The sequence below is a fragment of the Nyctibius grandis genome, chromosome 1 (genome assembly GCF_013368605.1).
Source record: "Nyctibius grandis isolate bNycGra1 chromosome 1, bNycGra1.pri, whole genome shotgun sequence".
NCBI lineage: Eukaryota > Metazoa > Chordata > Aves > Nyctibiiformes > Nyctibiidae > Nyctibius > Nyctibius grandis.
The window spans coordinates 91,266,370-91,288,304 of NC_090658.1; the positions used below are offsets into that span (position 1 = coordinate 91,266,370).

Genomic DNA, 21,935 nt, shown 5'->3' on the forward strand with positions numbered 1-21,935 from the left:
GTTGATAGTGTACAGCTGCCTTGTATTTGTTGCTATTTCAGACTAACCTGTGGAGTGGTTCAGTTTTTAATGAAGTTTTACTGTATTAAAGTACTTGAAGAGATTTTTCTTGTCTCACTGAAAACCAGTTGTACCTTTCACATACTTACATACCAGCATGTGAGTATTTGTTGACAGTGAACTAACTCTGTAATTGTTTGTGCTTGCTCCACTGTGCAGGTTTAAGTACTTTTAAAACACGAGATATACTGAAGGTGTTTGGCTGGGCTGAGGGGCAGCGGTAGTTGGGCAGCTTGTCCCTGAGCTGCCTCTGAGGAAGTGAGTAATGCTGTGTGTGCTTTCCTGCCTTCGTTTCGCTGTCTTTATCTGGAGTTGCAGGTCTGGCAGAGCTTATTAGGTTGGTTTCCAAGTTTCTCGTGTGAGATGTGTGCAAGTGAGATGTGTTAGGAACCGGAATTCAGAAGCGTGCAACAAGGGTCCCAAGCAAGGGACCTGCAGCTGACAACGTTGTGGGGTTAAACCCACCTTCCCCAGGGAACCAGCACGGGAAAGTTAAATCATAAACGGAGGGACGCTCGAAGGGTGGGTACGGGGCAAAGGCCTCGTTTCTCCGGGCATGCCATGGAATTTCGGCGGGGCTGCCCGACACCCCGGCCCTGCTGCTGCCCGCTCCTCCCCACCCCGCCGACCACCGCCCGGGGCCGTTCAACGCCGGCGCTTCAGCCGCTGAGGGGAAACTCCCGTTCCCTTTCCGAAAAAAATCTCCCAACGCACAACGGCTACGGAGGGGCGAGTCGGGCGGGGAGCCCGCCCGTGGTGAGGGGCAGAGCCCCGGGCGCCCCTCGGGCACGGCGGTGAGCCGCCTCCCGTCTCCACAGCGGGACCGACGAGCGCGGCTGCGGCGGCAGCGCAGCGCTGCCGGGCTCTCGGCTGGCCGGCAGCCACACAAAGCGCCGCTCTCCCCTCCCTTTGTCTGCGTGGCTTTGTCTCCTCCGTCCCCCCCCGCCGCGGGCCGGGACTCCCCGCCTCCGGCCGCGGCGGTCCCCTTTGTGCCACCTGCGCGCCGTGGGAACGGCCGCTCGCCCAATCCCCGGCCGGCCCGGCGAGCCGCTCCGCCAGCGTCCTTTTTCGCGTTGGCCCCCGCACAGGTGCAAGGGCGGCGCGGAAGGCGCCGGGGCGGCCGGGCGCGCCCCACAACGCCCCGTCACCCCCGCGGGGACCGTCCCGCCGCCGCCGTCTCCTCTCTCGGCAGCGCGCAGCCTGCGCGTGCGCGGGGCCGCGCGCCCCCGCCGGCGGACGTTCCACCCGGGCGCCGGGGAGAGGGCAGCGCGCGCCGCTCCGCATGGAACGCAAAGCGCGTGGGGGGACGGAAGGGAGGGCAGGAGACAGCGCGAGGGCGGGGCGGGCGCGCGCGGGCAGCCCGGCGGGCGGGGCGAGGCGATAACCCTTGCGGAGCTGCCTGGGAGACCCCGGGTTTGGGGCTGCGCCAGCGCGCGCGGCACCTCCTCCTCTCCCCCCCCGCCCCCCCGAGCCGAGTGGAAGGGGCTGGGGCTGGTGCCAGCAGCGGCGTGAGCGCTCGAGCGGCCGCCATTTTACGCCAGCTCCAGTACACTGTCCGGACACACCGAGGGAGCGGAGAAGGGGGGCAGCTCCTCAGCACGCCGAGCCGCTACCCGCGCCCCGAGCCCCTTCGCACGGCGTTTCACCCCCGCAGCGACAGGTCAGTCGCTGGGCGCCGGCGGGCGGGCTGGCGGGCTCGGGCTCGCCGCGGCTCAGAGCAGCGGCAGCCGCCCGCGGAGCGGGGTGGGAGCGGGCCGGGGCAGGGCCGGGCCGGGCGGCAGAGGGGGTTGAGGCGGCGGAGAGGAGCTGGCAGGCGGGGCGGGAGACGCACGCTGGGGCCCTGCAGCGCTGTCGGGCCAGGGCCCGGCTGCCAGGCGCTGCGTGATGGGTGGAGGAGCTGGCTGCCTTCGTGGCCGCTGCTGTCGGGCGGGGGGCGGCCGGGCTGGGCCGGTGCCCGCGCAGTAGGCCCAGCAGCTGGCCAGCGCTGGGGAGGCGGTGGCGGCCGGGGGGACCCGGGCCGGCCCCGCGCGGGGCGCGTGGCTCTCGCCTCATTGTCCTGCCGGCTCCGCCGCTCCATTCATTGCCCGTGAGGGGCTGGGCCGGGGGGAGCCGCTCCGCAGCGGGGCGAGCCGCCACCTCGATGCCCGGCGTGTGCGTGGGGAGGACCGCTCGGGTCGCGCGTGTCCCCGGTCACGTCGTGAGGCGGTGGGCGGCGGGCAGCGGCGTTTCCCGGCCGGGAGACGGGGCTGGCGGCGGGCCCCTGCATTGTTTCGGGGAGAAGTGTGGCTTGGGGGGTGGTGGCGGGGCCGGGAGGCGCCGCGAGCTCCCGGCCGAGTGGTGAAATCGGGCCCGGGGTGTTGCAACCGCTCTCCGGGGGGAATAGGGTGAGAGGTGGGGAATGGCCGGGGCTCGGGGCTCGGGGGAGCCGCTCCTCCCGCGGGAGTGTGGCGGGGAGGGGGGGAAGTCGGTCACTGGAGGAAGTTGTAGGACATCTGAACGCGCAGAGCACGTGTTTCCATCGGGCTCATGGCGGCTGCCGCTGCCGCCGCCACCGTGGGTGGGTGCGGACTGGGAAGAGCGCTTTGTTCCGCTCGCTTGCCCGGCCGACACCGGAGTGGAGGCGGGAAGGGATCCCGGCCGCGCCTGGGGCCTGGAGAGGTGGCTCGCTCCGGGGGACAGCCGGTTTGCGGCGGGAGGTGGAGGCAGGAGCGGGTGTCAGTGACGGTATCGCGGCGGTAGCAGCGGCTGCATGTGGCAGGTTTGCCTTTCCTCCCACCCCCGCCATTGGCTTCTTGCTCCACTTCTAACTTGTTCAGAGCCTCTTAGGGAGTGTGTTAGAGAGACAGAGAGGGAGGTGAGTCAGTGTGTCTGGCTGGGTTGTGTAAAACCTGCAGTGAAAGCTACCCCACCCCCGCTAGGCAGTGGTGTTAGGGCTTTCCTTTGTGTTAGTGCTTCTTTTGAGGAATTTTCTGTGTCTTCCGAAACTAAAAAGTGTCAGGGAAGTGGTCTACGATTTTTTTTTCTTTTCTGGGCAAGACTAGAGCAGTCTGTTGCATGTATTGTCACTTGAATTGTTCTACTTGAAGATATTTTTAGCTTAATTATGATGCTTATTGCATTTGAACAGATATCTGGAAACATGGCTACTGAACATGTTAATGGGAATGGTACTGAAGAGCCCATGGATACTTCTGCTGCAGTTACCCATTCTGAGCATTTCCAGACATTGCTTGATGCTGGTTTACCACAGAAAGTTGCTGAAAAACTAGACGAAATTTACGTCGCAGGTAAGATATAAAAGTTGCAATACCACACTTACAGTATTTTATTGGATTCTGCTGTCTTTGGGCTAAAATAGCAACTTTTTGTGGTTTCCAAAAGTATGGGAACTGCAGGCTTACCAAAATCTGTGGATGTTTTCTATTCAGTGCTTTAATTTGTCATAGTATTTTTCAGGGAAAAGTCTTGGGCCAGAGTATTTGGGCTGAGGGGTGGGAAGAAGGAAAAGTATGCAGGTGACCATAGCAACAGCTGGAATAGGCAGCACATGATTTTTAGGAGGAGTAGGTGATGTGGTCTTTGTGCATTTTTTACAGTAGTTGTAGGTAACTGTGAGTAACTGAAGCCTTGGTATTCATATTTTCATGTAAATGATACTTCATGACATAGTATATGGGCTCATGTATGCAAAGGTTATTGTATTGGTTCTCTCAGACATGGTAATATCTAGCATTTTTTAAGCTTGATTTTTGGATTGCGGTGGTCACTTTTAGTGCTGCAGTTTATTTAGCCTTATAGTCTTCTCAGACTGTGCCAAGGTACCATTGCTGGGCAAGCTGTGTCAGGTTTTGATAGATCCTTCTGAATTCAGCTTCGGGATATTGAAGATAAACTTGGCCTGTGTAACTTCTGGGTTTAACAGAAGTCAAAAAATACATAAATGCAGTAACTGTTACTCTGAATCTTAACTTTTTTTGACACTTTTTGATGAAAAAAGGTTAAATACACTTAAATGTTTACTTCTAAGAGGACTAAGTGATTTCTTAGGTATAGTAACTTATGTTAATCAGGGATTGATTTAGGGGTCACTGAAATGTGTTAGATGTGTTAAATGTGGTTAAACAAAGATTGCTGCCCAAAATAGTAATTTTTTTTCTTTTCTCTAGGGCTAGTTGCACATAGTGATCTAGATGAAAGAGCTATTGAAGCTTTAAAGGAATTTAATGAAGAAGGTGCATTGGCAGTGCTTCAGCAGTTTAAAGACAGTGATCTCTCACATGTTCAGGTAATGTTAAACAATTTAGAATATAATTGTTGAGGGATAAACTACTAGTTGACTGGCAAGAGGTTTGCTTAAGTCTCTTAAGTGATCCATATGTGATATGTAAAACAGGCACTATATTAGTTCAAGATAAAATTAGATTCTGGCTTGTCATGTTTCCAGAACTGAAGATTAATCTTTCTTTTGCAGAACAAAAGTGCCTTTTTATGTGGAGTCATGAAGACATACAGGCAGAGGGAAAAACAGGGGACCAAGGTGGCAGATTCTAGCAAAGGACCAGATGAGGCAAAAATTAAGGTATGTGCCGAAAAGATAAAAGTTATGTTGTCTGTCTGTGGTTTTTCAAAGCTGTTGTGACAGATACCTTGATTCTTTTGGGACTGTGCTTTTCTTAAAAAGGCTATTTTAGATTTTTTGTCATTATTTGAAAGCTGTCACTTGCATTTTTCTTATGCTTCATCCTCTTCAAGAGGAAACTTAATATACTGTTAATTACTGGAACTCCATGTATATAAAAGGGAAAAAGATTTGACAGTTTGCTTTCTGTCTAGTTGAGACAGTTCTATTTGACAGTTAAGTTTTCAGAAACTTGTCAGCACAGATCTTTGAGTTCAGAATGCGTAACTTCAGCTACTAGTGGTTGGTTTTGTATGGTTTGTGGTTTTTTTTTTTTTCCCTTCAGTTTAAAGCAACTCCACAACAGAGAGGAGACACCACATGTCTGAAAAGACAGATTGTAATGGATTTAGGATTTAGCTCACTTCTTATGACATAATCACTGTTCTCATAAACTGTACCCCAAACTGTCTTAGTAGTGGACATGTTATTTGTTGAACAGAGTCTTCTGCTAGCAAGAGACTCCTATCTCAAGTTAGGCATACTGTGATTTATTTTACAATTCTGTGATGAGCAACTTTACCAGAGCTTAGGGAAAGGAAAACCATCTAAGCATGCTTAGTTGATGTCTTAAAAAGCGAGAGAATATTTCATCTTTAACTTTTCATGCGTAAACTGCAAAATGAATGTATTATATATTACAGATAGCTATGTAGCTGACAAAACTAGAAAATCTTTTTTCTCCTGATTTTGAGGCTGCGATGCCATGAATTATAAATTCAAAAAACTGACACAGTTTTAGTCACTACCCCATAAACCAACAACAATATGAGGGAGTTAGTTAACTAACTTAAAGCAACATAGCTTTTACTGCAGGTGGCTATAGCATTTAAAATAACTATGCAGTTTTCCAGTTATAAAATTACTAACTCTTGATTATAATTAGGCTTGTTTAACGTGCTGTTTCTTTCATGTGTAGAGTTTGTTTGTCTTTGTACAAAATTATTAAGAGACACTAATTTTGGAGGAGTTTCTTGTTACATATTTGAATACTGAGTTTCATCTAACATGTTAAATTGGTAGTCTTATCTGTAACTGTATGCAGTGATTCTAGTGAGGATCAGTTGTGCTGGGATGCTGTATGTGCCCAGAAGGAATTTGAGGGCTGGGGCGGGGGGAGGATAGGAGAAAGGAAATAGTACTACCACTTCAGTGGTGGGATACCTGAAGCAGTCAGTACAGTGTTCCAGGGGTGTAAGCACTTAAACATGCGTTCTTTTACTTCACACTTATGAGTAATCTCATTAAGTGAAGGGAACTCCTGTGCGTAAATGTTTGCAGGATTGGACGTGCCAAAACAAGAAGTGGCTCAGGCAGAGATCTTCCTAATTAAAGGGAAGCTCGCTGTTCTATTACTTGGCCTCTTTTTTGTATGAAAATGAAGGAATTGGGAAAACTCTATGTGAATCTCTAATTTTTTAGCAGTGTTTCTTTTCCTGATAGTTCTAATAATTGCTCTGCAAGTTTCTTGAAGTACTAGCAGCAGGCTTGTTTGCCTGTGGGAGTTTCAAAGCAGTACAGTTTAAGAGGAATTATGAGCATGTCTGTTTCTGAATGAAGTGCATCTAAACTAGCTCAATTTGTATATGGTTTTAAAATTTTAAGTTTCTTAATTGAAGGCACTCTTGGAGAGAACCGGCTACACTCTTGATGTGACTACTGGACAGAGAAAGTATGGTGGACCTCCTCCAGAGTCTGTGTATTCAGGACAGCAACCTTCTGTTGGTACAGAGGTAAGGAAGAGATGTTTGCGTAGATGTATTCTTATTCATTGGAAGTATTTTTTATAAACAACACTCTGTATGTCTGTTGTAGATATTTGTGGGCAAGATTCCAAGAGACTTGTTTGAAGATGAACTTGTTCCATTATTTGAGAAAGCTGGCCCTATATGGGATCTCCGCTTAATGATGGATCCACTAACTGGTCTAAATAGAGGATATGCTTTTGTCACTTTTTGTACTAAAGAGGCAGCTCAGGAAGCTGTTAAACTGGTAAGTTTTTTTGGATTTTTTTTTTTTTTTTTAAGAACACTCTCTGGCTTACAAGCAGTTGTCCTGATCCTAATGCTTAAATGCTTAAGATGAAACTGTCCTTGTTAGATTATTTCATAGATGTCCCCTAGGTGTTTTTAAGTATGTCCACATCGTATATAAATTTCTACTGACTGTATTGGGGACATGAAAAGGAAAAAAAGCAGTTGGTCTGCTGCTTGGTCCAGTTAGATGAGCCTTTACTATTAACAAAAGTTGTATTAGCAGTAGTGACTTCTGAGCTGTCTGTGTCTGGATGAGTTGTGGGGAGAAGCAGTGTGTGGGTTGCAGGGAGTGTGGGTCAGGTTGTCTGGGATTCCTGATGTGCCGGTGCACCAGCAGGGGGCCCCGCTGGTAGCATGTGCCTGAAGGCACAGGGTTCCCTAAGAGGCTTCGGATGGGAAAGAGTCACTCCGGAGTGTTAAGGTCTGTTCTGTTTGCAGCTGTCTGGGAAAAGTCATCAGTCCTGCCAGGTTGAAAAACATTTAATCCGTTTTACACAGAGGTGTGACAGTTTGATGTAAGGAATAGGCTACTCTTGATAAGCTTTCCGGGTTTTATGCATGAAGTATTCATCACTAAAAAAGAGGGAGGAGAGAAACACCACCCTGATCCTTGGACTGCTCCCTTGTTTTTCTAATTAAGCTGAATTTGAATTTTTTGAGCTAATTACTACTACATTGATGTGGCCAAAATCATGTGCAGGTATGACCCTCAAGAGTGCTAACCATACTCATTCTGAGGTGTACTGATACTGTGTTAATATAATAGGGCTAAAATATCTGTTTTGTAATAAGGTACATCTTAAAACATTAAGGTACCCTGTTGACATATTAATAATGTAAGTCAGTTGGTGGAGACAAATCAATGTGTTTTGAAAAAGTATAGAAATATCTAGAACAGTGGAAGTACAAAAATATCTGGTATATGCTGTTTAGCTTTTCAAATAAGAATGGTTGGTGTTCCTGAAGATAGCTGCATTATACCTCTTTGTACTTTCATTGTCACCCTAGCTATTTATATTGCGTGTGAACTCTAAGAGTTGATGCACATGACTTAGCAAAACAGTGAATCAAATCAAATATGTTCTCAGGCGCACATAGTAAATGAACAAAAAAGGATTTTTTCTTCACTTAGCTGGATTTTGCTTAAAGGCAGCACGCTCTGAGAAGTCATTCAGGTTGTGTTTCCATAAAAGTAACATCAGATCCTGACTTCAGTCTTCCACTAAATGATACAAGGAAAGGAGGTACTTGGTGTCCCTTTATACCTGATCTTTGATATGCAGGAAAAAAAGCGTTGTGTTCTGGTTTTCTGTTAAATAGCCGCTGAGTTGTAATAGTTGAAAAGTGTTGCAATTCATGGGGCAGTTTTTCAGCCTTCATGCTAACCTCTTTGAGGGCAGCGTTAGTTTTAAATTGGATGCTGTGGCATTTGTCAGCTTTTGAATGTTTCTAACTGTATTTGGTTGGCTAGTTTGGTGTATAAGTTTCCCAAGTTGTCTCGGAGTGATTTGTAGGGGTACTAGCAAAACATGGCTGTAGAGCTCAGTTGAAAATCGTAGGTCTATCATCACTTGTATTGTTCACACATTCATGGGAGAGGCTGCTGAAAGACCTCTTAGAAATGCTGAACAGTTGGTCATAGCCATTTTAATATCCTAGTATTTTAACAGGTGATATTATTTTGGATACTACCTGTTATCTTCTGATGTGTATATAACTTATTTCCCAGCTTTCTAGACTCCCTGGGATAGGGCTGCTTCTGTCATTTCCCATCTTCTTCCCCAGAGGCTTTCTTTTCTGTTTCCGTTCAGGACTCTGTGAAGTATAGCAAAAATGAAAACAAAAATCTGCATTGCCTATAGGCTTCTGAGTAACAAGAGACAGCTATGAGGTTTTGTCGATACCCAAATGACAGCAGAGAATAAACTGACCCGTGTTCAGGCTCTTGCAGTTGGTGTAACATATTTTGCATACAATTCATATTTGTGTGGCTGTTGTATCATCCACAGTCATTATAACAACTTAGTGTAAAACTGAACTAAATTTTTTGGATAAACGTAATGGTGACTTACCCTATTAATTAACCAGAAGAAATCTTGTCATTTATAAGGTTGAAGCCTTGATTTTGTTTATGCATATGTATTTTTAAGCCACTTTAAAAAGGGGAGAATTCCCAAAATCGTGTTTGAAATACTTTTGGGGCTGTGCTTGAGATAAAAATGGAGTGATGCTCTGACGTGATACTGAGAAGACTTACAGATAGGAGCAGTAGTTAATTTTATGTCCAGAACATAGTCCAGTGTGATTAACCCTTGCTGCTTAAGTAGAAGTGGTATGTCAGATGTTCACAGAAGCACTGACTGTTAGAAGTCTGATTTTATTTTTTTTAACCCCAGGCATTTTTTTTCCTGTTAATGTCTTTGTGTTTACCTTCTGTTTTGTACTGTTTGAGTTAAGATTTATAACTCCAGTTGTATTCCTTCACACATGTTCAGTTCTCCCTCCTATTTCATATGAATTTGTTAGATTTCAGTTTTTCAAAAGATTTCTGAGTGATTTAAGTTACTATAGACATGTACAGGATAAATACTTGAGGTGAAGCTAGTAGGAAAACATACTGAAAACTGTAGTAGCATATGGTGTGTTTTTAACTAGAGCAAGTGTTGCTAGGCCACTCTCCATCATCTTTGCTAAGTCGTGGGCAACGGGAGAGGTGCCTGAGGACTGGAGGAAAGCGAATGTCACTCCAGTCTTCAAAAAGGGCAAGAAGGAGGACCTGGGTAACTATAGACCGGTCAGCCTCACCTCCATCCCCGGAAAGGTGATGGAACAACTTGTTCTTGGTGCTGTCTCTAGGCACATCAAGGATAGGGGGATCATTAGGGGCACTCAGCATGGCTTCATCAACGGGAAGTCATGCTTAACCAACTTGATAGCCTTTTATGAGGATGTAACCCAGTGGATAGATGATGGTAAAGCTGTGGATGTGGTCTATCTCAATTTCAGTAAAGCGTTTGACACGATCTCCCACAGCATCCTCGCAGCTAAACTGAGGAATTGTGGTCTGGATGATCGGGTAGTGAGGTGGATTGTGAACTGGCTGAAGGAAAGAAGCCAGAGAGTGGTGGTCAATGGGACTGAGTCCAGTTGGAGGCCTGTGTCTAGCGGAGTCCCACAAGGGTCGGTACTGGGACCAGTTCTATTCAATATTTTCATTAATGATTTGGATGAGGGATTAGAGTGCGCTGTCAGCAAGTTCGCTGATGACACAAAACTGGGAGGAGTGGCTGATGCGCCGGAAGGCTGCGCAGCCATTCAGAGGGACCTGGACAGGCTGGAGAGTTGGGCGGGGAGAAATTTAATGAAATATAACAAGGGCAAGTGTAGAGTCCTGCATCTGGGCAAGAACAACCCCATGTACCAGTACAAGTTGGGGGCAGAGCTGTTGGAGACCAGCGTAGGGGAAAGGGACCTGGGGGTCCTAGTGGACAGCAGGATGACCATGAGCCAGTAGTGTGCCCTTGTGGCCAAGAAGGCCAATGGCATCCTGGGCTGTATTAGAAGGGGTGTGGTTAGCAGGTCAAGAGAGGTTCTCCTCCCCCTCTACTCTGCCCTGGTGAGGCCGCATCTGGAGTATTGTGTCCAGTTCTGGGCCCCTCAGTTCAAGAAGGACAGGGAACTGCTAGAGAGAGTCCAGCGCAGAGCCACGAAGATGATTAAGGGAGTGGAACATCTCCCTTATGAGGAGAGGCTGAGGGAGCTGGGTCTCTTTAGCTTGGAGAAGAGGAGACTGAGGGGTGACCTCATTAATGTTTATAAATATGTAAAGGGCAAGTGTCATGAGGATGGAGCCAGGCTCTTCTCAGTGACATCCCTTGACAGGACAAGGGGCAATGGGTGCAAGCTGGAACACAGGAGGTTCCACTTAAATATGAGGAAAAACTTCTTTACTGTAAGGGTGACCGAACACTGGAACAGGCTGCCCAGAGAGGTTGTGGAGTCTCCTTCTCTGGAGACATTCAAAACCCGCCTGGACGCGTTCCTGTGTGATATGGTCTAGGCAATCCTGCTCCGGCAGGGGGATTGGACTAGATGATCTTTCGAGGTCCCTTCCAATCCCTAACATTCTGTGATTCTGTGATTCTGTGTAAGCTTGATCCAAGTGTAGGTACAAGTGAGTTACGCAGATACGCCTCTTAAGCAGTTTGCCAGCTATGCATAGCAGTACAACTTGCCATTTGCTGCTGGAAATAAACTAAAATTGCTGGTGAAAGTTTAAGTGGATAAAATGACAAGACAGACCTTATGCATACTTTGACCTGTTTGTGAGTAGGTTCTTACAGAACTTAGCAAAAACAAAAATCTATCAAAGTGTCTGGAGGGTAGTAGTATCTCTGTTACCTAACTTCAGGCGTTGATTCAGTGGTGACAGGAGGGGGAAGCAGTACGCTGACGTAGCTAATTTGGTAGCCTGTTTTGGCACTTTACCCAGATCATGATTTGGGCCTGTTCATGTCCAATCTAAGTTTACAGATGGTATGCAAACTAGTTACCTGAAAACCACAAACTTTATATTCCAGAGCACCTAATTCAAGACTCTGTCTCTGTGTTAAGGGAAACATACAATGAAAATTAGTAGTTAATGTATTGCACTATGAAAAAAATACTAGAAACTACTGTGACTGTGGAATTGCAATATAGTAGAATATTTTACATATTTAGGTTATGAAATACTATTTTGTTGCCATGAGTTGTATGAGAGGCTCTTTTTGGGTTAAATGTATAGTCAAACTTTAATCTTAGACTTTAACAGGAACAGTTGGATAGTATCTTCTATTATCCGTATAGAATAGAATATTTCAGTTGGAAGGGACCTACAACGATCATCTAGTCCAACTGCCTGACCACTTAAGGGCTAACCAAAGTTAAATCGTTATTACTAAGTGCATTGTCCAAATGCCTCTTAAACACTGACAGGCTTGGGGCATTGACCACCTCTCTAGGAAGCCTGTTCCAGTGTTTTTCCACCCTCTTGGTCAAAAAAATGCTTTCTAATGTAAAGAAATTGTTTCCTAATGTACACTTAAGTTAATGAAGAATCAGTTTCTGTCTTGCTTCCAGACTAGTAAACTGTCAGCTTTTTGAAAGGTATTTAAAGGATTTTTTTTGACCTAGTGTAATCTTGTCTCTTCATTAATGTGTATAAGTCTGTTTATTTGTGATAGTAATATATAGAAAGTCTTCCTATGCAGCTGTTTCCTACTTTAAAATCAACAGTTCCTCTGCCACATGGGCAACAGATAGGGAGACAGAAGTCCTTTACTGTATCCTACTATGTTTTGAGACATAAGTAGTTGGGAACATGCCACTCCAAATCCTTTTCACATATACAGTTCCCCTTTTAGCTCACTTTTCACGCAGTTGGCTAACTTTGAAAATTTTCAGTGATGTAGTTTTTGTTTGCATGAGATAAATATAAACAAACATCTTCACCCTGATTTTAGTGGACAAAGCAAGAAGGGGTGTGGGAGAACTTGCTTATGCAGGAAAGTTTACCACCAAACACAAAATAACTCATAGAGTAAATAGCTAGATTAAATTTTAAAAAGCTGTCCTGCTACTTGTCAATAAGATGTTGACCACAAAATAAATTTTCCTAGCTAAAGAACTGTCTGTTGCAGGGCTTCGTGTTGGAAAGGGGTTGATGTACCACCAGTTGACCTCCCTGCTGCTTGTTTGGATGATGCATGTCTGTGTCTGCATCTCAATGAAAGGCATTTTTTGTCAACAGATGTCTACAGTAATACTTTTTTTTTTTTTTTTTTCCCCTTAAACTGCTGACTTGTTCAGGCTGTCTTCTAAACAATCTGTTACGGGAGAAGCACTTAAACAGAAGTCTTAGGATTTCAAGTCAGTAGAAGGTTGTTCTTGCTGTTTACTATCTTTACATATGTAATCTATGTGCTTTGGAAAGTGTTTGCAGTTGCTCTTGCACATTTTGAGGAGAAGACCTGATCACGGCTCTCTTTCTTTTGTTAACTATGGAACTTTAGAAGGGAATCTGACTTTAATTGTAACTCCTCTCTTGTATTACGTGCAATTCAAGAATTCATACATAGAGTCTGTAGAGGAACTTGCATTTTTTTTCTGCATTGTTGTGGAGGGAGAAGCCTTGACCTTGATGACTTGTATGTAGGATTTACCTTTCATGGTTCTACATGAAAAAGTCTCTAAATAAACATGTATTAAGAAAGAGGCTTGAACAAGAAGGGAAGAACAATTGTTGGCTGAAGTTGTGGAGATACCTTAGAGAACATGGGTATACTTCAGAACAGTTGAATGTGCATCATAAGGATGTATAAATCTCCAAAGAATTTAATATATTACTAAATGCTAATGTTTGCAAAAGTAAAATATTTGGTATGCTTCTGTTGAAGGGGAGTGAACATTATCTGTAACTGATGATTGTCCAATTGTTTTTCTTTCAGTACAACAACCATGAAATTCGTTCTGGAAAACACATTGGTGTATGCATCTCTGTTGCCAATAATAGGCTTTTTGTTGGTTCTATTCCTAAGAGTAAAACCAAGGAGCAAATTGTTGAAGAATTTAGCAAAGTAACAGGTAAGTCAATAGCTATGTTTTGTAGAGCTGGAGAGATGTCAAACATGATCAGTGATGAACTTTCTTCACCATCTTTTGGCTTATGGTTGAATGATGATGAATCCAAACAAAGACCACTCAGCGTTTGTCCCGACTTTTAGATGTGGGGTTTTTTTTAAACTGTTGTTGTGCAAGGGGCTGAAACACTTGTGATTAGACTAGATGTGTGGTTTCAAGTTCTACCTAGAGAATAAGTGTGTAATGTTTAAAAAAGCCATCCAAAGAAATAGATAGTTTAATTGTTTCAGTACTACTGGATGTTTTAAAACTTCTCAAGGCAAAAAACTGAAGCAGGTTGGGGAACGTAACTAGTTCTGTGCTTCAGAATTCTTAATGATTTGATAAGGATCTCTTTTTGGTAATGACATATAACCTGGCAAAGGTAACATTTGATGGCTTTCTCTGTTACGGAATGATATACTTCAGGTTCCTTGGAGCAACACTGAAACTTTTTACATGTCTTAAAATCATGCAAGTTTGATCTCTTGTTTAGACATCTGTGGAAAACACATGCTAATAAGTGGTGTGACTAAGGGCTTTGAGAGGAGAACTGACAAAGTGCAACTTCTGGCTGTCCTTCTCTCTTCTCCCTTCAGTTAGAGGGAAGGGTACTCTTCCATAGCTACAAAGCTTTCTTCACTTAATAAAAATGGAACCTAAGTTGGGGTAGTCTAATGTTTCTCTTTGAAAATACTTGTCTTGAAGGTAGGGAAATTTTATTATGTACATGGTCTCAAAAGTCTAGCATGTTTGTGCTTTTTTGGAACCACTTGTCAGATGCATACTGATGAGAAAGATAATCCTGACTTTATAATACAAATTCCTGGATTGAAGCCATAACAAATAAATATTTTGCTTTATTTCAGAGGGTCTTACAGATGTCATATTGTATCATCAGCCTGATGACAAGAAAAAGAACCGGGGTTTCTGTTTCCTTGAATATGAAGATCACAAAACTGCCGCTCAGGCCAGACGTAGGTTAATGAGTGGCAAAGTGAAAGTCTGGGGAAATGTTGTTACGGTTGAATGGGCTGACCCTATAGAAGACCCAGATCCTGAAGTCATGGCAAAGGTAATAAAGCTATAAGGGAATCATAATACATTTAAAGTGCCTTGTTCCAAAGTAAGTACTTCCTGACATTAGCCCAAGTTTCAATAGTGTCTTTCAGCCTTTTTGACAGAGATGTTGTAGGTGAGATGATAAAAATACGAATACACTCTAGAATTGTTGTGAATTTAAAAGCTCTATTGACTGATGTTATTTTGTGCTGCCAAGGCTGATTGTTGAACATAGTTCTTACCAAAATGACAGATAGGCCTAGTGTACTTAATTTCTCATCTGGAAGTGATGGTGGTGTCCCCAAAAGTTAAAATTATTTTGTAGCTTAATATTTGGAGGGATGGAAATCTAGATGTGATCACAGAACAAGCCTTAATTCTTTTTAAACCTGGAACTTGTTTATCACTTAAGCATTGGAACATGTCAGTAAGATGCACAGATGTATTTTCAAAGTTGCCTTTAGCAGTTAGTTCTAAGAAGTCAGACAATTACTTTGTAGTTGGAAGTCTGTATTTTTATTTTTAATTTGGGAGGAGTCAGTTCCTTAAAGTACTAAGACTAGTAATACTTTGGATTTTGAATATTTCAGTGAAACCGAAGTCTGGACTGTTAACATTTTGAAGTGCGTTGTAGCAGAGTTTCTATATGTGTGTGATATTTTGCCAGAAACTAATTACCTGATTTTTTTTTTTTTTTTCCATCAGATAATGCCCAACCCTGTCTTTTTCAGTTATGTTGTGTAGCTGAGTTGTTTCATGGAAGCTCCTAGCTAGCTCATTTCCTTATCTCTTTCTCTTTGCTTGCTTTTCGTCTGTGCTTTTACTCTCATCTGAGACACGTCACTTGCTGGAGTCCTACTTTGATGGACCTAGTAAGATAGCTTGGCTGGGATCTCCTCTTTGGTGAGCCATAAGGGAAAAGGGTTGGGGTGGGGGCTCATTTTAGGGAAAAAGGTGCTTTTGTAATACAGGTATTACAGAAGCTTTTGGTCTACCCTGTCTGCAGACTTTATTTTTCTTGCCCAGCATCATACGCTATCAGCAGTGGGGAAGAGTCTTGCAGGTAAAATTTGTCAAAGTTGGCACTTCCTAAATATGGCGGCCTATCTGTTCAGCTTCTTGGCTCAAAAGAGAAGAGACCTAATCCAGCAAACTGTTAAAATAAATGAGCAGGAACTTTTGCTGACATGACTGAATACATGAGCAGGAAGTGATAGGGGACATAATCAGGTATCTTTCCTAAGTAAGTTTACAGATGTGGGGAGTGAAAGACTAGAGAAATGAAAGCTTGATAGTGTTTGCCCCATTTTTGCACACAGTTTTTCGAATGTGTTAATGCCTTGTATTGTTTTGTGTTTGAAATGGGACATGAAAGGGAAAGGAACATAAATAGAGAAAATGTGCTGAAAAACAACTTGTATACTTCTAAGTGCCATGTGGAGCTTGAGCTGACATATGGAAAAGTGAGATTATGGGAGTGATAATACTGAAAACGTGGAGAACATCTAGCTTGTGTTTCAAGGCAAAAGTTGAGACAAGCATTGGTGTCTGATCTTTCTTGCTGGCTCTGTCCCTTAGTTTATTCTTGCAACAAGGAAGGTCTCTGCTCCAATGTTTCTCACCCACTTACTGTACATTCGGAGAAACTGACCACATCTGGCACTTAGGGAAGTGTTAGGTTTACTTTCTGTTATTTATTGCTGTCTTCCTTCTAAGAGAAGGAGCAGTTGAGCTGCTGCTGCAGTCAGTAATCTCCCAGATGTGAGCTGCAGGTTGCCTGTCATTGCTTCTGAGTACTGTCAATCAGGAGCAAAGGGAGAGCTATTGACCCTTGTCTTACCCATTCCTGTGGTAGAACGCTCTGGAGGAAACACTGTGAGTAGGAGGAGTAGTTTGCTTTTATCAGAATAATCACCTGATCGGCCTTTTTTTTTTTTGTCAAGGCTACTAGAAAAGCAAGTCCATAAGAGCAAACTACGAGGAAGACAGATTCACCTTTGTAGCCAGAAGGTGAACAGCAGTGTTCTAAATACCTCGTGGAAGCAGCATGTCATTTCATCAATATATGGAAACCTACTAATTTGAGTTTCTGAAATGTTTACTCGAGCCTTTTTTCCTTTCTTCTCCAGACTTTTGCTTAAATGTTGTGCAGAGTATTGTATGGATGCATGCTTATAATTTAAATGGGCTATTACCTAAAATATGAAGTTCCTGAGCATGATGAGGTAGAAAGCTAGGTTCTGAAGCTAGACATGTGTGCCATAGGAGATCAGTGCTTGTACGGATAGATCAGAGTATAATTGTTTAAGTAATTTATTTCTGGTCCGAAGTAACTTTTTTCACCACTTCCAATAGTTGTTTTGATAGCATAATTTCTCCTAAGTGTTATTTTGATGCCTCTTATACCTGTAGTGCAGATAAATTTCGTAATGTTTTACTTGGCTTCTGTAGCATGGCTGAGGCTACAGAGGACATTCTGGAGCGGCAGGTTAAGCAGCTACACAGTCTTATGCTTGTGGCTGCCTGATAGATTACAGGACAGGAGATGGGGCTAGTAACCCTTGGAGAATGTGGTAATGAAGTCTGAAGTGTTTGTGCTGTAGGTACAAGGAGGAAAAGGAGCGGATCCTGGAAGTTTTGGGGGTATTCTAATCTTACTCAGTTTTAAAAGCAAGTTCTGCCTTTATGACAGTGCTGCTGCTGGGTATATTCCTTGTTAGGTGTGTATTTATGGATCCTTGGTGTTACAATCTATGAACCTTAATGAAGAGGACTTCTTTTTTTTTTTTTCTTCCCTATTTAGATAGCTTAAGTGAAGTAAAAATGGGTTCATCTCTCAGCCTATGCTTTAACCTGCCTCCTAGCTTTGACATCTTCTTTGACTGGTTCACCTACACTTTTAGCCTGTAACATGACCAAAGGTGATAAAAAATTTCAGCTGTTAAGAGATTAATGGATTCGTATACACTGGAAAAAATTTAAATTAGTTGCTTTTTACTTCTTTAAAAAATGCTGTGTTAGTCAGTGCATCTTGTAACAAAAAAGTGGTGATTTTTGAGGTTGTTAACCATGTCTGACACTATGTCAGTCATTGTGGATTTATTAGGGAAAGCTACTTAGAGTTCCTTACAAGATTCTAGTTTTCATCCTTTCCTAAAGTACAAGAATAAGGAACATTTGTTTGAATGACAGTTACTGGTTTTTAAAACCAGTGATTACATCACAAAACTTCCTGTAATTCATTTTCATGAAATAAAGGTAAGGTAGCAATTAGGACAGTTTATTAAAATGGTTATTACATAAGAGTTACAAGAAATAAAGGTTGCTGCTGACCATCAAGGCATGTAGGAGAAGCTTTACACAGAGTAGGAAGCAGCTTTCCTCGTGGAGCTGGCTATGACTTTTGTCATCTCCTGAGAATCATCAAGAGTAACTATTGCCAAAGACTAGAGTTGATACACTGGATCAGATTTATGATCTGTAGTACCCCTTCTTCCAAACTCTTCATCCCGTCCTAGTTTAGCTAGCGAGTGAGACAAAGATTTATGGAAGTCTGTCCTGTTTATTTGTAACTTAATTACATAGTAATTCTTATAAAAAGGGTGTCTGGGTTTATTGAGTTCCTGTATGTGGTGGGAGTAGAGATAATAGTCTGCTTCAAAAACCTAAGCATGCTTTCTTTGGTCCCTTCACACCCAGTGTTATTTGTGTTGACCGTCAGGGTTAGGAGTGGGAAGTCAGTGCTGCCATGCTCACTTTTTGTCATCAGCTAATTTGGAACCAGTAGTAGCAGAGGGGATGTGAACAGAAGTTGCAGGTCTTTGGAGCTGATGTGCAGCTGCATTGTAGGAGGACAAGACTGTGAGCATTCTTTGGTAGTAGGTGACTAGGCTGGGAGGGCATGGTGGCAGTGTGTGGAAGGGACTCTCCCCAACAAATCGGAGGCTTGTAAATTGTGAGAACTCATGGATGACATCATGCAAACATGCTAATGTATGGTCATTTAGTGCAACCTCAGTGTGGATGCAAGGACAAGTCTTTAAATACTAACGGGTCACTAACATGTGATTCCTGGTGTCCAGTGTACGTTGTCTGCTATATTAAATAAGAGTCTTGTTTGAGCATTTGTCAGACTGCTCTGTATTTTCTTTTATTGTAAGCAGCTGGTGGTTGATGAAACTTTATATTAATGATTTAGTCACTATCAGGCAATTAACAGGGCATATCTCAATAGTTGAAAGATAACCAGCCTCTCTGATCTTACAAGCTACATAGCAGTCTTTGTGTAGCTTAAGAGTCGTATTGCATGCTTTAGAGAGCTGGGGGAGGGAGTAGACTTTCAGAGTGATTTGGAGGTGGCTGTTCCTCAAGGGAAGGACACAGTTTGACTTGTGAGAAGGTCCAAGGGCAGTGTCAGCCTTCGTATCCCCTCTGTCTGCATTCTCTCTTCTAGCTGTGGATTCACGTCACTGAGTACTGCTCAGGCAAGCACAGTTCTGATGCTATTTGGTGTAGCAATAGCATGGGAGCCACAAGTTAAGTAACTTGAGAGCTGCAGGCCTGTCACCTCTTACCCAGATATTATAGTGATGACTGGTCTGCAAATACCTGAGCAAAAACCTGTCTAAACAATGAAATGTTTTGATAAGTTAATTATTTTGTGTGTAACCTATCCTGGTTGCCTTCTTTGAAGTTTGACAGTATTCCGAGTTGAAAGTTACTGCTGCTAGGATTCTTTTAAGCATTAACACAAATTGGAATGATTTTCAGGATACTAATACGTACGTAATCGTGCTTGAAAACAGATGTAATATTTCTATCAGTCAGAGAATTTTGGAGTTAACTCATGCCATATGAATAGATAAATATACATATTCATGTATATGTACATAAAATGTAATTATGTTTTCAGTACTGCCAAACTTCATTTTCTGTTTTGGAATTAGATCATAATTCTAAGTTGTTGGGTTTTTTTTGGTTTTTTTTTTTTTTTTTTTTTTAGGTAAAAGTTTTGTTTGTACGCAATCTTGCCAATACTGTAACAGAGGAGATACTAGAAAAGGCCTTCAGTCAATTTGGAAAGCTAGAGCGAGTGAAGAAGCTAAAAGACTATGCTTTCATTCATTTTGATGAACGGGATGGTGCTGTAAAGGTAAGTGAAGAGGACTGTAATTATGTGTATGTGTCTAAGTAGTGGCTAAACATAACATTTAGACACTGTATACTTCTTTCAGCTTGAGAAAAAGCTCTGTCTGGAGAAATGGTAACACATTCTCACTGATAATTTTGTCCTCTCTGGGTGTCTCCTAGGAAGACACAGTTGCTAGCTTGAAAAGTGGATCTTAGATGTGCCTATCCTAAGTAATTCTGCTGATGAGTATCTAAGGTTATCATTTGAAACTGAAGTGCAAGAAGTTGAATGACACTTCCCACCAAATTATTGGTAGAATCTAAAGCAGTTTCTCTAGGGCAGCTGATAAAAACTTAGGTAATATTCTTATTTTCCAGGAACAGAATGACTTCCTTTTTATGGTGTGGAATAAGCACCTTTTCTTTTTGATGAGAGGTGCTGGACAATTGAGTAATTGTCATTCCTGGATTTTGCTAGCCTGGTATTGGTGTTTTTTCTCCTGTCATCTGTCATTAGGAAGTGAAAGTGTAATTCCTCTCCTGCCTGTAGTCTTCTCTATTTTTTTATGTTCTATGGGAGGATGCAGGGTACCAAGGGGATTAAGTTTTTCTTACTCGTCCAGATGCCTTAAAGCAGATGCTTAGGAAGATGATGGAAAGAGTCTTTTCATAGAATATGTATCTCATCAAGGCTTAGCTATGTAGAGTCCCTAAGTGGTAGAATTTTTAGGATTTCCCTACTTGAATTTAACTTTTAGCAATTACTGTGACCAGTGAGAATTGTACATGTGTCTGTGTTGGTGGTGATTTTTTTTTTTGTGTGTGTTTTTTTGTTTTTTTTTTTGTTTTTTTTTTTCTGGTGGTGGTGGTTTGTTCTGGGTTTTTTTCTGGTCAGAATGAGACTGTTAAATTCTAATTTTTGGCTTCTGGTTTAAAAAGAAAGTTACATTTATTACAAGTAAAATGAATAAAAACATATACTGATCGCTGGCTTTAGTAGTGTTTACATGTGTGCTGACATTAGAAATTTATTCCCTTACTGCAAAATCTGTGCTTTCAGAGGACAGTTCTGTCACTTCACTAGTTGAAACAGCTTGCAAAGATGGAAGCCTATTTTCAGTTTCGAGTGAAAGATTTCTAAACCGATACATGCAGTTCTTGGTTTGAGAGTCAAGAGGAAATGCATATACTCTGGAACCCGCAATACTATGCTGTCTGATTAGTTTAAAAATTTTTTTAGCTTTATATTGTTATTTTAGCTCTGGATAACAAATTTTAAAATGCATGCTCTAAAACATAGAATAAAATTAATAACTTCAGATATGCTTAGAAGTATATTTAAAGTCTGGTTAATTCCTTCAGGCAATGGAAGAAATGAATGGCAAAGATTTAGAGGGAGAAAACATTGAAATTGTTTTTGCTAAGCCACCAGATCAAAAAAGAAAAGAACGGAAAGCTCAGAGACAAGCGGCTAAAAATCAGATGTAAGTGTAAATGCATGCACATGTGTTGTATTACTTCTGAAAGACATGTACACTCCTACAGAACTAGAACTTCTGGGTGTTTTAGTAGGTATACTATAGTGTATACAGGTTTTCTGGCTTCTCTGAAAACGTTGGATTCATTTAAGTTGTTTGGATTTTACTTAAGGTCTAGTAGTAGTGTTGGTGAGAATTCAGGTACTGTTTCGCTCTGCTCATTGAGTCTGAGAGCACCAGAGGAAATGTTTGAAGGTCATGAAACGTACGCTCTTCTTTTTATTCTGAACTTTGATGTGCTTCCATACTGGTATGTCACATGGATGAGCTTAGCAACATGCAGTTCTCCCAGCAGGCTTAGCAGTACTGATACAGCCCCCCCCCTCCCCGTTTAGTAAAGTACCCACTGAAAGGAGGATCTTGACATTCTTTTTTGCTACTTCCAGAAGACAGATCTGCTCATAAAGCTTATAAACTCATACTAGTAGATACCTTGTACTAACGAATGCTGAACATGGAAAAAGAAAAAAAGGCATTTCTTGCTAGTGTGTTCTGCTTAATGTTCTCATGTGTTTTTCTTCTTGGATATCTTGTAGCTTTCCTAACTATCTTCCCTCCCCCACCTTGTTTCCAAAAATAACTTCTGCTAGTGCTGCTGTGCAGCATCCAAGAAGACGGACTAGTGAGGTTACCAGATTAATACAGATCTCCAGATGGTGACCTACTGTACACATGGAATTGGTTAAGTTTGCCCGGCTTATAGCTGTCGTAACTTTCTTGGCCCTTTTGTTCTTCTTCCTTGGGCATCTGGTGTTACTGCAAGAAGTGGAT

General features: G+C 42.9%; 1 protein-coding gene across 3 annotated transcripts in view; it reads left to right on the forward strand.

Annotated features, from left to right (window-relative positions):
• Positions 1 to 1,546: 1,546 nt before the first annotated feature.
• SYNCRIP (synaptotagmin binding cytoplasmic RNA interacting protein) overlaps positions 1,547 to 21,935 on the forward strand; it is a 27,976-nt gene continuing 7,587 nt past the window's right edge. For 2 of the 3 annotated variants that reach the window (XM_068395268.1, XM_068395277.1), the window contains exons 1-10: positions 1,637 to 1,720; positions 3,188 to 3,347; positions 4,227 to 4,345; positions 4,532 to 4,639; positions 6,358 to 6,471; positions 6,554 to 6,730; positions 13,263 to 13,398; positions 14,304 to 14,509; positions 19,499 to 19,648; positions 20,989 to 21,110. In XM_068395268.1, coding sequence (XP_068251369.1) covers positions 3,200 to 3,347; positions 4,227 to 4,345; positions 4,532 to 4,639; positions 6,358 to 6,471; positions 6,554 to 6,730; positions 13,263 to 13,398; positions 14,304 to 14,509; positions 19,499 to 19,648; positions 20,989 to 21,110 — 1,280 coding nt within the window. In that variant the 5' untranslated portion in view covers positions 1,637 to 1,720; positions 3,188 to 3,199. Of the gene's footprint in view, positions 1,721 to 3,187; positions 3,348 to 4,226; positions 4,346 to 4,531; positions 4,640 to 6,357; positions 6,472 to 6,553; positions 6,731 to 13,262; positions 13,399 to 14,303; positions 14,510 to 19,498; positions 19,649 to 20,988; positions 21,111 to 21,935 lie in introns of all 3 variants that reach the window. The other variant, XM_068395283.1, reaches the window with a different exon arrangement.